The sequence below is a fragment of the Nuphar pumila genome, chromosome 6 (assembly GCF_984573655.1).
Source record: "Nuphar pumila chromosome 6, dmNupPumi1.hap1.1, whole genome shotgun sequence".
In the NCBI taxonomy this organism is placed as follows: Eukaryota; Viridiplantae; Streptophyta; class Magnoliopsida; order Nymphaeales; family Nymphaeaceae; genus Nuphar; species Nuphar pumila.
Window position 1 is genome coordinate 32,420,770 of NC_143254.1, and position 19,005 is coordinate 32,439,774.

The window sequence follows — 19,005 nt, forward strand, 5'->3', positions numbered from 1 at the left end:
TTCATTGTAAAATGTAAAATAAAAAATTGTGTGAGTTAATGATTGAGGTTAGGTAACAACTGTTGGGCTCTCTCTCTCTCTCTCTCTCTATATATATATATATATATATATATATATATATATATATATATAGAGAGAGAGAGAGAGAGAGACCTTATGGATGTAATCTAGAACGTTTATTTAGTACAAATCAGCTTTGAATCATGTGATTATAACATGTAATCAAGTTTTCAAGGGCTTAAAAAATCAACGGCTCACAATGTACCAAAATTTCACAACCCAAAAAATGAAATTTTTACATTGAAAAGACAACCATTGTCTGATCCTTAATAAACAAACCATGCTAAACTTATCTCTGGTCAGCTTGAGTTAATCTAGCATGCATCTATGATTTCTATCTTAATTAATAGTTCACTATCTTCATTAGTGCCAAATATATATATCTTAATAGTTCACAAGTTTTTGAGTTGACTATCCATAACTCTCACCAACCATGTTTTTTTCATAAGAAAAGCAGGTTGGCGTGCCTGAGTGAGTCCTATAGCAATGCCAAAAGGAGCTTCCATGCACCAACTTTTCATTGTAAACGTGTAGCCTTATCCACAGCAGTCAAAGTGTGTAAATCTATTAGAGGTTAGGTAACTGCCTGGATCTCTCTCTCTCTCGCGCGCGCGCGCGCGCGTCAGAATCAATGTTAAAAATTGAGATAAATGTGCCCTCTCACAGCGAAGCAGGTTATCACCAAGCATCTTTGAGTTGGTGGGCTGACAGAAATTTTCATCTTCAAACTCAATGGGTTTTACAATTATTTGGAGACGTATTAGAGGTTGACTGTCACCTTACCCCTATTCAACATTTCCTCTAGTGGATAAGGCAACACGTTTATGATGAAAAGGTGGACCATGGAGGCTCTTTATAGTATATAGTTTTTGGATTCATGCTGGGCAGCCTTGTTTTTCGTTTAAAAAGGCAGAGTTGGTGATAATTGTCCATGGTCAACTCAAAAACTTGCAGCCCCGGCCACAGGTTTCTTGCTCGTTCACTTTATCCTAGTTCGCAGTTTTATCCACACTCATTTTGCCTATAAATATCATCTTGAGCAATTCATGCCAATCATCCATTGGCCTTCACAAGAGTTTTTCCCTCTCTTCCCATTAACTTGCATCTTCAAAAGAGCTCCTCACAACCATGTCACGCTTCCTTCCTTTGCTTTTTGTTATAGCTGCAGCAACAGCCCTTGTAGCCGCAGCTTATCCGTCTTCTCACTCCGGTTGGGTTCACATCCCAAATGTTGAGGACCACCACGTTCAAGGTGTGGGTGCATTCGCAGTGAAAAGGTATAACGAACAGAACCACGGCTACCTCAAGTTCTTGGGAGTGGTGGACGGACAAGTATTGGATCGCGGAACTCAACACTACACCTACCGTTTGATCATCGAGGTTCTTGTTTCCCATCAGGTGAAATTCTACAAGAGCGAAGTCCTGCAAGATCTGTCAGCTCCTGGCCAGCCTCCTGTCCTCAACTTTGGTTACTTTGTGCCCCTCTAGACAAAGAGTTTGGCATCTAAGATTTTACGTTGATGCGGAATAAGGCATTTGTCAGACTTGGAAAGAAAGTTCATGTAATTGAATTCTATGTCCCTTGAAGGCGCGATGCCTATGGTGTTGTTTTCCTGTTGTTATGATTCTGCAATAAATGATTCATTTTCTGATTAAATGAGCCTCTCTCTACACCAAGCACAATGCCATCTAGAGATTGTTAGTGTGTGGTCATCCAAACACCCTTGCCTTTGGAACCACTGGACGCCCATGTATCATGATTCTAATCAACTTATTGCTAATTTCTTAAAAGCAAAAGAAAAAGAATCATCATGTAGAATTGCCCCTCATTGTATGTGGAGAGGATCCAGTGATCCAGCCGGAGTACTACGTTACAAATTAAGTACCTGGGCCACACACAAAAGGACAGGAAATCTATGCACACATAGCGATTTTCTGTGTTTTGTGTGGCCCAACTACTTTGTAAAATACTCAGGTCCGATCACTAACCATGTCAGTCGACTTTCATTGGTGAAGCTGATGATTGTTAAACAGCTGAAAGCTGCACTGTGAAATAAAGTTGTCAGGTTAATGAGAGGGTGGTGTATGTTCGCCCCCGATGATTCACTGAATCCCACGTCTGTGTTCGGGGGGTCGAATGAGTGCCACGTATTCATGCACATGGGGCTCGTATTCCCGTGTATGTTGACATAACTTTGCATCGGACTCTGGTGTTGTTGCAAAGACTTAATCACCCTTACTTGCTTTTCTTGCCCTGAAATGACGGTTCGAGGAAATGACAAAAATATCCTCCATTCAAAAGTTGTGAAACGACGGGTCGATAAAAAGACAAAAAAGTCCTCCATCCAGAAAGTTCGATGTTAACCATTTAAAGTGGAGACGTTCCCTATTCATTAAACTCCTGCGCCATTTGCTGTAATAGTTGCTCCCATTATCAACCAAAACTTTTCCTTCGTCTCCAGTCGAGCTTTCCGCCTTGTTTTTTATCCTGTTGTACAACACACTGTCGCCTTCTCGTGCCTGCCTTGCGTTACAAAACATTCCTTCCAGTGTCTTCTCTTCATTTTTGTTGTCGTTAGGCATCATGGTAGAAAGCAATGATTCATAAACATTCCTTCCAGTGCCATTAAGGCAGCGTGAGTAGCTTTTTATCTCATCATGCGATCGATGAAGAAGGCATGTCGTCTTGTGTGTCATTAAGGCATTGTTTGGTTATTGCAAGTAGAAATTGTTCTTACGAAGGTTGGAAACTTATCGATATTTGTAAGACACTGGTACCTATTGACAAGAATGCTTGTTTGCAGATGCTAGGAAGGGCCTCTACCCCATCAGGTATCCTACATTCATTCATCCTTATCGATTTGTAATTAGTAACAGACTCCCGTTTTTGTGAGATACATTTTTGTTAGTTAATATCGATTTGTTTGCTATTATGCTCAAGTTCTTCCTTATCGATTTGTAATTTATTGTGCGGTATATTTATCGACCTTTTAGATAGTATGGTTTTGTATCGTCATGTTGTAAGTTATTATGCTGAACTGCCGTGTCGATTTTCAATATCTTACAAATCGCTATACATACATATCGTTTTGTAAGATATTATATTTCATGTAATATGTATTTGTAAGATATTTGTACACAGACTTTGAAAACATGTGGATGCAGAAACACATCGTTACACGCATGGCGGGGCGATTTTTGCATGCATATCGCTGTTCTCTCAGCGACTTCTACTGAACTCGCTTTAGAGCCTCATGGATATTATGAGAGCGTTATTGTCAACACACATGTACGACATGTGTATTTTATTGGCATGGTAAGTGATAAGTCGATGCTCAGTATAAGCAAACATCAAACTGCACTTGCTTTGATACTATCATGCATTAAATCGTTGCTTTGACTTGCTTAACCCTAGTGGTATCCGTTGTTATATGCATCCTGATTAAATCGTAATAAACCTATGCCGCTTGCTAACGCAAATTGATATATTGCTTACAAAACATTCCACTGTCTTATTGTATTTGTCGTTGTTGTTAGGCATTATCGAAGAAAGCAATGATGCACAAACATTCCAACCAGTGCCATTAAGGCAGCGTGAGTAGCTTTTCATCTCATCATGCGATCGATGAAGAAGGCATGTCGTCTTGTGTGCCATTAAGGCATTTTTTGGTTATTGCAGGTAGATCTTGTTCTTACGAAGGTTAGAAACTTATCGATATTTGTAAGACGCTGGGACCTATTGACAAGAATGCTTGTTTGCAGATGCTAGGAAGGGCCTCTACCCCATCAGGTATCCTACATTCATTCATCGTATGCATTGTATCTCAAACCATTGTATTAGTAACAGACTGACGTTTTGTTAGTTAATATCGATTTGTTTGCTATTTTGCTGCAAACACAAATTGATATATTGCTTAAAACATTGTTGAGCTTATCATCAGGTTATAATAAAGACGATATAGCTGAATCAATCGAAAGATCTAGAGAATTGAATATCTATACTTATGACGCAACTGAAGAATTGAACATCTGCACTAACAATGCACATGAAAAGAAGGCTGCAGGCATTAGACCCACTCTTGACTTGAATGTTTCAGGGGAAGAAATGCAATTCAATGATGAGGTAGACTACCATGACAGTGTACATAATAAAAGTGTAGGCCCCGGGAATGTACACGAAAGTACACTTGACTTGAATGTTCCAGGAGAAGAAATGCAATTCAATAATGAGGTAGATTTTGATGACAGTGCACATAATAAAAGTGTAGGCCCCGGGAATGTACACGGAAGTACACTTGACTTGAATGTTCCAGGAGAAGAAATGCAATTCAATAATGAGGTAGATTTTGATGTCAGTACATTTAATAATACCGTAGGAACTGGGAATGTACATGGAATTACACGTGACTATGTTCCTGTAGAAGGAATGCAGTTTAATAACGAGAAAGATGCATATAAATTTTACAATGATTATGCCTTAAAAGTTGGCTTCAGTGTGAGAAGGTTTTCTTGGTCAAAAAATGCACAGGGTGTCTTGGTTAGAAAGACATATGTCTGTTCCAAGCAAGGTTGGAAGAAATCAATGGGAAATCCAACAAGGAGCATGCCAGAATCAAGATGTGGATGTCAGGCGAGATTGGTTTTGAGAAGACATCTGAATGGGAAATTTGTCGTGCGTACTTTAATCAGTGATCATAATCATGATTTATCTGCATCATTTATGACTTCTATGCTAAGGTCACATCGTAAAGTAACTGTAGCGCATGCTGCAATGGCTGAAATAGCCGATAGCGCCGACATTGCACCAAGGAAGACACACAATTTGTTTACCCGCATAGATGGTGGTCGCGAAAATGTGTCATTCACACCTTTGGATCTAAGAAACCACTTGAGAAGGAAGAGGACAGATAACGTGAAGAACGGAAAAATATGTTGTTTGGTTCGCTACTTACAGAATAAATCAAACAATGATCATGGTTTCTTTAGTGCAATGCAAGTGGACGAAGATGGATATGCTGTGAATATGTTTTGGGCAGATTCAAAGTCTAGAGTAGATTATGAATGCTTCAATGATGTGCTTGTGTTTGATACTACAGTAAAGATTAATACCGAACAATGGCCATTTGCGCAGTTTGTGGGAGTGAACCATCACGCACAGAGTTGTATATTAGGCGGTGCTTTTGTGTATGACCAGACCAAGGAAAGCTTTGAGTGGTTGTTCAGAGTATTTACACAGGCAATGAACGGGAAGCATCCAGAAACTGTACTTACAGATGGTGATCACGCAATTGCGGCTGCAGTGCTTCATGTGTGGCCGGATGAACATCATCGCCTATGTTTGTGGCATATCTTTCAAAATGCAGCAAAGAACATAGGACACATATTTAATCAGAATACAGGGTTTGACAAAACGTTTACAAGGTGTGTACTTCATAGCGTAGACGAGGTCACTTTTAAGTCAGATTGGGACAAAATGATTAAGACATACGACCTTACTGACTGTCTGTGGTTACAAAATTTATATGCAGAAAAAGAGAAGTGGACATTGGCATATGGAAGACAATACTTTTGTGCAGGTATGATAAGAACACAAAGAGCTGAATCTATGCATGCCACCCTGAAGAAAACTCTGTATTCATGTTTAACAATGTTTAGTTTCATGGAACAATATGAATTATTTGTAGACGATCTAAGACAGAATGAGCTTGAACAAGACGTGAAATGCTTCAATACACGACCTCAAACTTTTGGCATGAAAATATTGATGCGACCTGCAGCTCTGTATACACTAACTGTATTTGAATGGATCAAGAAAGAGGTGTTGCATGTCATGAATTGCAAAATAGAAGGACTCGTGCAAACCGAGAATATGCACAAATATCATATTTTTTGTCAGGGCGGAAAGCATCAGGAAAGGCAACAAGCACATGTCACGTACAATGTTGACAACGGAAAGGTAGAATGTTTGTGCAAAATATATGAATTCAAAGGCATTCTATGTTGTCATGCATTAAAGGCACTCAATCAAGAGAAGATACAAGAAATACTTGAGTCTTACGTAATGCGAAGATGGACCAGACGCACGAAGATTGAAATGCTCGTTATGGACAATGCGAGTAAATCTGGTGTTGACGAGAAGTGCCACATAGCCTCACGTTACCAACAACTGTGTAGGTCATTCATGCATGTTGTTGATTTGGCATCGAGAAGTGAAGAAGGCTATGCATGTGTGAGAAAAGCTGCAACGGAGTTACTTGAAAACGTGGAGTTAATTCACATTAAGTCTGTTGCAGCGAATGAATACCAGCCGAAGATAATGGGATCGAAAAGCGTAGGTCAAAATCATGTTTCGCTTGACACTCCTGAGAAGTTGCACCGAAGCGTAAACATTATCTTCAACAAGTCAGTAGTGAACGTTGTTGATTATGATGGACATATTCATGAAGCGAAGGGTATCAAAAGAAAACCTGCCTCTGATCGCAGTCGTCGGAGGGCAAAGGGTGCAGTAGAATTTGTTGGCAAGAAGAGGATTAAGAAACAACCTACCTGTAATAAAAAACAACAAGGCCCTTGTAATGAACAGGTATGTAAAACATTATATTGCTTCCCATTGCGTGAAGCTTGTCAAATAGCTAACTCGCGTAATGTCCATCATGCAGCAATACCATGCAGAAGTACCACCAAACGTTCAAACCTACATTCCTCCCGACCAGATTTCCGGCAACGATCGCTACAGTTTTACAAGTCTTTTGGTATGTAATCAATGTTGCGAGGAGGTATGCATTTCTTGTGAAACTTAATTCAGTGTCTAATATTTTCTCTTTCATGATAGGCTCTGATGCATTCGATAGATAGGTATGGGATACAGGAATCTCGTGTGGGCTATTAATTTAGTTGTCATGCCTCTTTGCATGCCCCGATCTCCACAATGCCGGATTTGTTTTTGAGTTTATAGTCATTTGTCACCGACGACTTGCAGTCCGTGGTTGAATTTGCTTAAATCGATAGATAGCGATTTTTTGCTTCTGCAGGAAGTCGATTGATGACATCACTGTATGGTGATTTGTGATTATCGTTGATTAGCGATATGTGGCATCGCAGCGTAGTGATTTGAGTGTATTGTTCGAATGTCAATCAAAGCGGGATGACAAAGGTTGTTCAAGTAAGCTTTTTTTGGCCAATGAGCAAGGTTGCGCTTCATTTTATGATCTAAGTATGCTATCACCTGCGCGGTTGAAAGCCTACTTGGATCATAAAATGAAGCGTAACCTTGGTCAATGCCCCAAAAAAACTTACTTGAACAACCTTTCTCATCGTGCTTAGATCGCCAGTCGAACAATACCCTCAAATTGCTATGCTGCGATGCCACATATCGCTAATCAACGATAACCACAAATCGCCATACAGTGATGTCATCAATCGACTTCCTGCAGAAGCAAAAAATCGCTATCTATCGATTTAAGCAAATCCAACCACGGACCGCAAGTCGTCAGTGACAAATTACTATAAACTCAAAAACAAATCTGGCATTGTGGAGATCGGGGCATGCAAAGAGGCATGACAACTAAATTAATAGCCCACACGAGATTCCTGTGACACCTCCAATTGCCTTTTGAAATCATTATTGTTATCCTGTGAAAAGTTGTATCCATATATTATAAATAAAAGGCTACTGAATGTGTCTTTTCTCTTCCTCACTTCATTTCTTAAGAGGTAAGTCAACCTCTTCATCTGGTACAGGGGGAACTTTGTTCGCTTTAACAGTGGAAGTGCAAGTGTGAGTGGTACTCCAGAATTTCTCATAATCGCTATGTAGTTCAATCCGTGGGTTTTTTTTAGATCTGTGGGGTTATTATCAACAAACGTTCATTATCAATTTATACTAGTATCGTTTAACACCGCAAATCGGCGTTGACTAATACGCTTTACAAAGGCCGAGTATTGCTGCACAAATCGCTTTCCCGCGATAACCACAACTCGCTATGCAGCGAATATGAAGTCGAATTACTCAGTTATAATGGATAACAATAAATGTTTGATTTGTCGTACAGTATTCATTGATCATGTTGGTTGAGCAGTACATCTTTTAGGTAATAAATAGTTGCACGAGTACTGGAAGCTGTGTTTGTCTTCTACTTCATGAAACAACAACAATCAAACCGACGGTTCCTTCATAAACCTGAAGACCTGTCCTCCAACATACAAAGTTGTGGTCGGTGACGCAGACGAAGACAGCTACACGACCAACAATGGCGAATCATGGGTATATTGTCTACACATCGTCTACATGTTCAGCAAAATCCGTCTGTTTCATGCTGTTTTTTGCGATTTGTTTTTTGTGTACTGTATAATATAATTTCAATATCGTTTGTTGCAATGTCCGCATTCATTTCAGTCGAACATCCACCGACGAAGTTGGGCGAAAACTTAGTCAATCACTCCTAGAGGACATCAACTGAATGCACAGTGAATTCGCACAATACAACATGATCAGTAATTTTGTTAGTATGAAACTAGTAGCAGTTGTCTATATACGTAAGTCATGTGTACGTGCGTTAACAACAACATATTTGCTGCAAACAAACTATATCTGATTTCGTCAGTTATATTAAAAGCAACGCACCAAGCCAGACTGTAAGCGTCGTAAGCCCATATTTTATGGTATATCGGTTTTATTTTATGTTGCTTTTCGTTACTGATTTAGTCCAATTGATTCGTATGTTATCGTTGGTGTTAGCAATGTTTCGGTTTGCAGACTATCTTACGCCGATTGCCATACTCTAGTAGATTTCAAGACGGCATACCTTATTGGGTTAAAGGTAATCACTGCAGAGACCTTTTGTCAAGTGAAAAGGTAAGCAAACAAACCTAGAGTGCAATATTACAGCATAACAAGTGCTAACATCATTTTTTCGATGTATTTGCAGATATTGATTCCTACACTCTAGCAATCTGAAAAGCATTGGGTCTTATACGTGATGGATTTACACGAAAAACAACTATGGTGTTACAATTCGTTGGAAGTTGACAGTGGTTTACGGCTAGACATTTCCCATCTCGTAAGTTTCAATATCTATGTGAGGAACAAGTCGTGTACTGGGGTCATGAATTTACTGTCGGTCGCATTATTCTCAGATCAGATTCCTCAAAGCCATTTTGGGAGTCGATGCTAGCGAGTGGATCTATCGCACGACATACCATGCTCCTTTACAAGATAATGGCGTTGATTGCGGGGTATTTGTAATGAAGTACATTGAAGCAATATACAATGGTGCAGAACCCTGTTTCGACATTGTATGCCATTTCTTCGCCTCTGTTATTGGGGATTAAGTGCATGTTTATTGCTTCTACTTTACAATCTGTTTTTGCAGGTTGATATACCCGGATTCCGCGAAGAACTCTGCAAAAAATTGACGTCCTATCTAATTGCGGAGGAGAAACTGACGGAGGCCTCGCGAGCATCTAAAAGGGTTGTAATTGATAAAAGATGTGCGCTCAACCCCCGTGGTTGACAGTCGCTGAGTGATAAAGCGATGTATTTTAATGAACAAAGACTTCTAATGTTCGAAATGATAATATTCAACATCGCTATGAAATGTTGTATGCTTAAACATCACTTTATTGCTGGCATATGAAAAAAGTGGTGAATAAGAGTCATTAATGTAGTTTTCGTATTTTACGAATAGTATAAAGCGATACGCTTAGTGGTCTACCGTCAACTACAATGCTACCACCATGAAAACTTGTGAAAGAATTTGAAAATTTCTTGAATTTTAAATGATGTTTCCTTCAATTATGATCTTGCAGACATGTGAAAAAAGTATAAATGGATATGACAACTGCGTCGAAGCCGCTTATATGCAGGAATTATCGATTTGTCGGTTCCTTATTCGCGAAGCAAAGTGGAAGTGTGTGTTGTGTCATTCAAATATTAATGAAACGTCCTATCACCCTTCGTCAGTTTTCAAGTATATGCGTCAGTTTCATTAAACCAAAAGCAAATCTTCAGTAAAAATGCACTCCGCATTAATGAAATTGAACAATGTGGGGGCTATTCCCAATATTAATCAATGTGATTGGACCGAATTTTTCGATCTCAAATAAATCCACAAGTATGTCCACACGCGTCCCAAGAAATTGCCTTAGGCGTACATTACCGTAGGTTCAGCAATACAGCGATTTTTGAGAACAAACCTTTCTTATTGATAAGTTCACTGAATGCGATTTTTAGAAATATCTTTCGCCGTATAGTATTTTTCATTACTGAAGAACAACTTCTACCAGCATTGGTTATGCGTATACGACACAAACCTATTTCTGATTACAATTTACTTTTCATAGAACACCCGTCACCGGAATTAATGAAATTGAACAATGTGGGGGCTATTCCCAATATTAATCAATGTGATTGGACCGAATTTTTCGATCTCAAATAAATCCACAAGTATGTACACACGCGTCCCAAGAAATCGCCTTAGGCGTACATTACCGTAGGTTCAACAATACAACGATTTCTGAGAACAAACCTTTCTTATTGATAAGTTCACTGAATGCGATTTTTAGAAATATCTTTCGCCGTACAGTATTTTTCATTACTGAAGAACAACTTCTACCAGCATTGGTTATGCGTATATAACACAAAACTATTTCTGATTACAATTTACTTTTCGTAGAACACCCGTCACCGGAACGAGATGAACACCTGTCACCAGAATGGTGGCTCCGCTGAGACCTCCTCGCTAGGGAGAGGAAGACGACGTGTTGAAGCTTCTGCTGGTCATCCTCAGCGCGACTGCACCGACTGGGTTGCTGTCGAGGAGGAGGGCAAGAACGGTGATGGCGGAGCTCGTTTCTTTTTAAACTCAATCAATTGTTCGCATATTTCGTCGCGTATTTCCGGCATAATATCCTGCAACAAAACATGTAATGTGAAACGAATATATAACAGAAATAAACAATAACATCGAATACAAAGCTCATACAGCGTGGAAAGCAACTTCTATTCCTTTGTATATTGCTTCAATATGCTTCATTACGAATATGCCACAATCGACCCCATTACTTTGTAAAGGAGCATCGTCAGCAAAAAGCAACATCCACTCGGCAATGTCGACACCCATAACCTCGTTAAGGAATCCCGCCTGTGATAAAGGGATAATATATTACACTCCGGTCCACCTCGAATAGCTACAATTCACCTATGGCCACAATCTTACCAAATACATAGTGTCGCGTTCTACGCCACTGTGGCAGTCCAATGAGTTGTAGCATCATAGTTGTTTTTCCAGAAAATTCATCTCGTATAGGACCCAATGATCGGGATTTTGCCAGAGTATAGGAAGTAAAATCTGCGAATCGAAAAAATAATTTCTCATTCCAGAGACATATCGTGATGGGGATGTTACGACTAAACCTTGGAGAAGAGGTTTGTTCAATTACCTTTCCAAATTTCGAAATGTCTAGGCACTCATCATCGTTGTTCCAACAAGGTAGTGCATCTTTGAATCCAATGTTGTATGGCTTTCGCCGGACGTACATCTGTTGCACGAAATAGTAAGATTTAACCACCAAGAAACATGAGTACGTCATAAAAACAAACAAAACAACAGCGGAACAGCCATACCATGAAATAAGGGCTGATGATGCGTACTGTATTGCTCGTTGGGTTGCTCTGGATGTAATTGACAAAATCACACATTGTCTGGTTGCACAAATTTACGAACTTCAAAACATACAAATCGGAACGATAGTGTTCCCAACATTACTACAAAATTACTGATAGTGTTCCCAACTGCAAATTGATAGTGCTTAAATACTTACAAAATTACTGATCGTGTTCCCAACTTCAAATTCATCTTGCATCTGCTCGAACTCGTCAGGGCGTTGCCGCCCACCCTTGCCGGTGGATGTTGAACTGAGTACACCATGACCATGGTATTCAGGATTCCACATTGAAATTATTGTCTACACTAAACAACACTAGTCCAAATACGACATGAAAAGACAAATGTTGACTAAACCGCTCAGGCGTTTCAAAAAATATACGTCTTAAGCGCTAATGCTAGTACTGTGGATGTGGTTGTCTTCTTCTTCGGCACCGTGCGTGGCCGTTTTGCTCCCATCGTCCTCTCTGTTGGTGTCGTGCCTGGTCGTTTCGCTCCCATCGTCCTCTCCGTTTGCTCTATGTCTGGTCGTTTTTCTCCCATCGTCCACTCCTTTGTCGTCATGCCTGGTCGTTTTGCTCCCATCGTCCTCTCTGTTGCCCCCGTGCCCGGTCGTAGTGCTCCCATCGTCTTTGGCGCCGTGTCGGGTCGTATTGCTCCCATCGTCCTCTTCTTGGCCGCCATGGCTGGTCGTACTGCTCCGATTGTCCCCTTCTTCGGCTCCATGTCTGGACGGAGATATGGCAACTTTGCAACGCAGATACGGAAACACCGTTCTCAGTCAAATACAAAGGTAAAGTCCTTTAATGTGCCGCCTTTTTTCGAAAACAGTCCGCTAATTAAATGATTGCATTTTAAATAAAAAAATACGTCATTTCGCATGCCGCCCTTTTTCGATAACCGCCGCCAAATTAAATGATTGTGTTCGAAGTATTTAAAAATACATCTTTCCAGAAGCCGCGCATTGCGTTTTAAATATTTAAAAATACGTCGTTTCACATGCCTGACTTTTTCGGAAACACCCCGCAAATTAAATGATTCACTTTTAAATAATTAAAAAGTCATCGTTTGTCGGTCGCATTATATCAATCTTTCAGTGGGAGATTGACACGACCCGAACAAACCCGTTTTCCAGGTATGAATAATCTTTCACGATTATTCTATTGATTATCGTATATGGATACATCGATATATTCATGCAACATACTTTCCTCAGTTGTTTTTTAACAACAAACGTTCATTATCGTGGTTTGAATTGAAGGAGTCCTTGCCAGATGAACAATTGCTGGCCGGGAACCGTATCGTACAGATTTTGGAGCATCAACCTTTTCTTATCGCTATTGACTGTTATCATTTACGCCGTCAGAACTTGTTAAATTATTGTTCACGGCTTACATCGCCAATCCTTTTTGCGATATTTTTTCGAGGCGGTGACAGATACAGCGATTTCTAAACAGAAATCGATGTATCTTAGCGATGCCCGAGATGTTAGGCAATGCCACGATTTCTGAACAAACATCTATTTTCGATTCAAGTTCATTTATTACCAAGATCTACATACGAAAAGATGTAATAATAAAGAATTAAACAATAAAAGAATGTCACGTTACTACAACTCATTATACAATTACAACAAAAACCTAACATGATAAAATGAAAATCTAGGATTTATTCCGAGGCACTTGACGAATCAGATGAAATATCATAGACTTGTCTCTCAATTTTTATTTGTGGACTGTCTATCCTGCGTGGCATCTTCGTTGCGAGACCTTTATTAAGAAAACTGGTCATCATCTCTACCACTGAGTTCAATTGAATCCCCATAGTGCTTACTTCTGCCCTTAATTTCTTATTCTCCCTCTCCATAACTTCGAACCTTGCGGCAGAGACAATGTTCTCTTTTAGAGCAAGTGTTCGCTCTTCCTCGCGCTTTGTTACTGAGAGACTAGTCATAGTAACCGGAGAGAGACGACGTTTTGGTTGTAGAGGCTGGGCTGCAACATGAGAAGGGGCAGTTGGGAGGCATGGGTTCACAATTTTTTCAATCTTCAGATTTCGCCGCATTGGTTCCCAATACCTTTCGAAATAGAAGGGGTCAAATTGTCGTCCTTCATGATCATACGATACGGCAGGGAAACCACCTGAGTTCCAATTTAATAATTCGTCCCTGTAGCGATCGGGCCAATTCACGTTCCTGCCCCCACCACTATTCATCTTCCTTCTCACTTCCAAAGGCTTATTTGGGATAGACTGCCCCAAGCCAGATTGTAGGAGAACTCGACTACATTGCTGCAACTCGGCTTCAAAATTGCAGAATAGCCATAAATCGCGGTCAGACAATCTAGCAGCCTCCGCAACAACGTCTTCATCATCGTCCTCCCCATCTCCATAAGGTCTCCACAAAACCTGTACATTGGTAATTCTTTTTAATAACGAATGACAAATATATTAAAATTTATTTACGCATGATATGGCAACAACGATATGTACTACGGAAGACAATCCTGCAACGATGGATACTTAAGAATGTTGAACATTACAACGATTTATAATACTCAATGGTAAATGCTGACGCGATTGTAAACAATTTTAAGACGTTTACCTCATTTATTTGCAGCCCATCTAAAATGGACTTAGCATTATAAACTGCGACGTTTATTCTAGCCCAGCGACCGATCTTTGGAAAACCACAAATCGGAGGACCACAACGTGGACGCAATGGGATAATGTGTTCCAACGCCCAGGCCTAACAAAAACAATATTATTAGTAACACCACAACCTGCAATGAGATTTTTCTACAATTACTAAATATGTAATCAACAAATACCTAAACAAATGGCCAAAATCCACCAACTGTTTTCGTACCATTACTCGCACGGTGGAGTTGGCTGTACAAGTGTGCGAGCATAGCGGCACCCCAGGCATAGTTGTCGACTTCGTCTAAGTCTGCCAGGTACTGCAGCCACATGGAACTTATTCTCGAACCAGAACAATCGGAAAATAATGTAAGACCAAAAAAATATAGAAGGAAGCCGCGCAACTTTGGTCAGCTATTTCAAATGCACAAGTAGCGAAGTGGCCTTCCCATTTATTACGAAAAATTGAGACCTTCATTGATGTGGAATTTATTCCACCAGAAATACATTGACTCCATTCGTCCATCAACATTCCTAACAGGGCCGTGCATTTCTCCCTTGCGTTATAGTTTGAATGCCGTAACAGGACAGCACTGCCATCACACTTAAGGCCAGTGATCCTCGCCACATCTTCTAGAGTCATGGTGATCTCAAAAGAATCAAACTGGAATGTGTTTGTCTTATCATTCCATTTATTTACTAGGTGGGTCATGGTATTCCAGCAAGTTTCAAAATATTGTTGGTCAAAAAGGCCACCGAAGTGCATATTTCGTAATCGGTCCTTCTGATATGCACTCAGCTGACCATACCACAACAGAACTACAGGCTATTGACACCGACCTCCGAACTTTTCAATTAGTGCTCTACTTCTCCTGTGAACTCCCTGTAACACAAAATAACATATTATTCCTACCAATTGTAATTTAGTTCCATTTGTACTTATAAATACTATTTTACTAACCACTATAAATAATATTGGTTGCAGACAGACTATCACAGTAATCACTATACATATTAATACCTAACACAGTAATCGCTACACCAAAATCGCTAAACATGTTATTAAATCTTCACAGACAGAACGGATATATTTACCTTGGTCGTTATTTTCTCCTGTTTTCCATCCAACCTGGGACTTTCTGGTGGGTCCACTACCTCCAATTGCCTTTCAATCTCCATCTTTACTGGCTCCACCATCGCATGCCTTTCTCTCGCCTTCCTTTTCCCGCCCTCCTTCTCCATCCTTTCTCTATTCTTCCTTTTCTCATCCTCCTTCTCCTTCCTTTCTCTCTCCCTTTTCTCCTCCTCCTTCTTCTGCTTCCTTTCTCTCTCCATATTCTCCTCCTCCTTCTTCTCCTTCCTTTCTCTCTCCCTTTTCTCTTCTTCCTTCCTTTGCTTCCTTTCTCTTTCCCTTTTCTCCTCCTCCTTCTGCTTCCTTTCTCTCTCCCTATTCTCCTCCTCCTTCTCCTTCCTTTCTCTCTCCCTTTTCTCCTCTTCCCTCCTCTGCTTCCTTTCTCTCTCCCTTTTCTCCTCCTGCATCCTTTCTCTCTCCTTTTTCGCCTCCTTCTCCTTCCTTTCTCTCTGCTTTTTCTCCTCATCCTTCTGCTTCCTTTCTCTCTCCCTTTTCGCCTCTTCCTCCTGCTTCTTCCTTAACCTTTCCTGCAATTCCTTCTCCTGCTTCTTCCTTTCCCTTTCCTTTTCTTCATCCTCCTTCTCCTTCCGCTTCCTTTCTTTCTCTTCCAGTTCTTGTTTCCTTCTTTCCTGGAATTCTTCCTCCTGCTTCTTCCTTTCTCTTTCTCTTTCCTTTTTTTCTTCCTCCTTCTTCTCCTTCCGTTGTCTTTCCTTCTTTTCCTCATTCTCCTTCTCCTGCCTTTGCATTTCCTTAGCTTCCTCAAACTCCTTCTCCCTCATTCGCCTTTCCTTTTCTTCCTCACACTGAGGAATATTTTGTTCCTTCTCTTCCTCCTCCTTATTCATTTGCCTTCGCCTCTCCTCCTCCTTCTTCAGTAGCCATGCCTTGTTAAACATTGCACTGCGCTCCAAGTCTCTCCTCTTACATTATGCCGCAGTTTCATCCACTAAATAGCTAACATAACTTTGAAACTCCTCCACATTCTTCTTCCTTTTTTCCCTTTCCCGTGCGTTAATCCTCCGCCTTCTATTTATATTCTCATCAATATTTCTTGCCTTTGCCTTCAATTTGTCATCCTTGTTCTGCATCTTTCGTAATTCAAAGTTCTTCCTTTGGTCCGCAGCCTCGATATCTGATGGATAATCCTCCGCATAATACGATTCCAAGGCTTTTTCCCTGTTTGCATCGTTCTCAATCTTAAGTATATTTTGGTATCTTTCAAAAACCTTAGATAGATGGGACTGGCAGATCACTTCTCTAATAGACAACCCATAGAACGACGGGGTATCTCTAATCTGATGAGGCGCAGACATTGCTAACCTGCACAACACATTACACGATCATCATGATTAGAAATCGTCAGAATATTTGGGTTCATAAGAAACAAATCGTTGTATAAGAAGCAATCTTCAAATTGAAGAAAGAAACCTTACACGAAACTCACCGAAACGATGGGAATTTGGATATTCCAACTGTAGAGTAAGCAGTGGTAACAACTAATACGCAACAGAAGGTGGTTATTATGTTGCGGTTGCGCGTAAGACGGAAACAGATGCTCTGGAACAAAGGGAAAGGATGCTTCGACGACTCCAGATGAAAGCAAAGAATCTCCGGTAGAGTGCTTAGAGCGAGAATGGATTGTTTTGAACTATTTGAATCCTACAACATAACGCTTGCTACATACGCAAACTCTGCGGAACGTTTTGGCGCGATAACGATGGAGGGCAGTTTTGTCCTTTTCACGAACCGACGGTTCAGTTTTCTAGAAGGAGGGCATTTATGTCTGTTCGAGGAAGATGAAGCGAATGGCGGTAAATGGTACTTAAGTCTTTGTTGCGGCACCAAATTACGATGCAGTATGATGCGGACAGTCATCGGGATCCATGTCGGTCTGGATCTTATACGTGGCGCTATTTGGAACCCCCGAACATGAGATCTCAGTACCGGCCCTGTTCGGGGGGGGGAACATATAACCTGCTTTGCAGGTTAATTGGTCGCATTCATGTGGATTTGGATTAGTTCCTAATTAATACTACAACGTCCAAATAATCTTGGAGGCCCCTCAAGATGAACGACACCCAAAACTTTATAAATTACGTAACCTTCTATGAATGGCCACCATTAGAGGTGGGCACTGGGCCGGGCAGCCCGTGCTGGCCGGCCTGGCCTACCGCGGGCCCACACCGGCCCCTTATTATATATAACATAATATTACATTATAGGTATAACATAATATATAATATAATATATTAACTAAATAATATACATTATATATTAACTAATATAATATCTATTACATATTATATCATAGGCCTGGCCTGGTTCGATTAGGCTCATGGGCTAACGGGCGGGCCGTGGGCCAGGGTTTTTTCCAAATGGGTCGGCCCGCCATTGACGGGCAGGGCCATTTCAGCCCAGTCCATTAGAGGGTCGAACTGGCCCGATGCCCACCCCAAGGCACCATGTACCTAATATAAATAATAAGGATACTATTTGCTACCCTGTGGGGTATATAAGGAACCCTCTGATTAGAGCTCACAAAGGGAGGTTGTTTCGACCAAATCAGACCTCATGGTCATGGATGTGTTCACCATGTCCATATGTGTGTGTGTGTGTGTGAAAAGAAAGAGACCCCACCTGCTGAATGTAAACATGTGGGCCCCAGGGAGGCAGTTTTGTTTTAATTGGCAAAGCAGTAGGTAGGCCCCAACCAGAAAATACAACTTCAAAATTGAAATAATATCATAAATCAATACAAAAAACCTAGGGACGCTAAAACGGTTCGGATTTTGAATAAAAAAATACACAATACTCTTTTTTTCTTGAAAGAGTGAAAATGTTTTATTGCAAATAGGAAGAATATAACATGTAAAAGTGGCCATCAGTGCAAGGAGTGATGAGAGATCACATCCAAAAAAGAGAAAGTACAACTACAAAAGACCCTTCCCAAGTACATCAAAGGAATGCATGTCTAATCCACGTCCGATGTAGGTATGCATCAAGTATTGCAGTAGATGCCCTGTTTCTGATTTTCCATCTGAACTAATGTGATTTTATCATTTAGCTTCATCCTGTCATAGTTTGTGTTTCAAGAAATACTAACATACCGGTCAACCTTACTTGTGGTACTTGGAGATCTTTAAGGCTGAAACAACCTTCACCTCACCCATCGATCTAGTCGACTGAAATACCAAAGCAGACAAATCGAGGCACTCCAATAAGACTTTCTTTTCCCAACACTGAAGGGTAGCATTGTTTCTGGACAACCAGTCCATACCTAAAATGACATCATAAAAAGTTATATCTAGGATGACAAAGTCGACAGACAACTCATGCCTCTCAATAACCACACAAACTGTAGAAAAATACTTTCTACAAGATGATGATGCACCCATTGGTGACATCACGTTAAGAGCCATCTCAAGGCTAGATGGAACCAAATCGAGCAGACTCGCAAACGAAGTAGATATATAATTGTGGTTAGCATCTGAATCAAACATCATACGAGCATAA

At 40.5% G+C, this 19,005-nt stretch overlaps 1 protein-coding gene across 1 annotated transcript; it reads left to right on the forward strand.

The window, feature by feature from the left end:
- Window positions 1-1,188: 1,188 nt before the first annotated feature.
- Window positions 1,189-1,548, forward strand: LOC149834562 (uncharacterized). The gene has a single exon (XM_090009392.1). It carries the CDS (start codon window positions 1,189-1,191, stop codon window positions 1,546-1,548), a length of 360 nt encoding a protein of 119 aa, XP_089865518.1.
- Window positions 1,549-19,005: the final 17,457 nt, after the last annotated feature.

What these genes read in the sequence shown, in the direction of transcription:
- LOC149834562 (XM_090009392.1), top strand. Translation starts at nt 1,189, where the DNA reads ATGTCACGCTTCCTTCCTTTGCTTTTTGTTATAGCTGCAGCAACAGCC.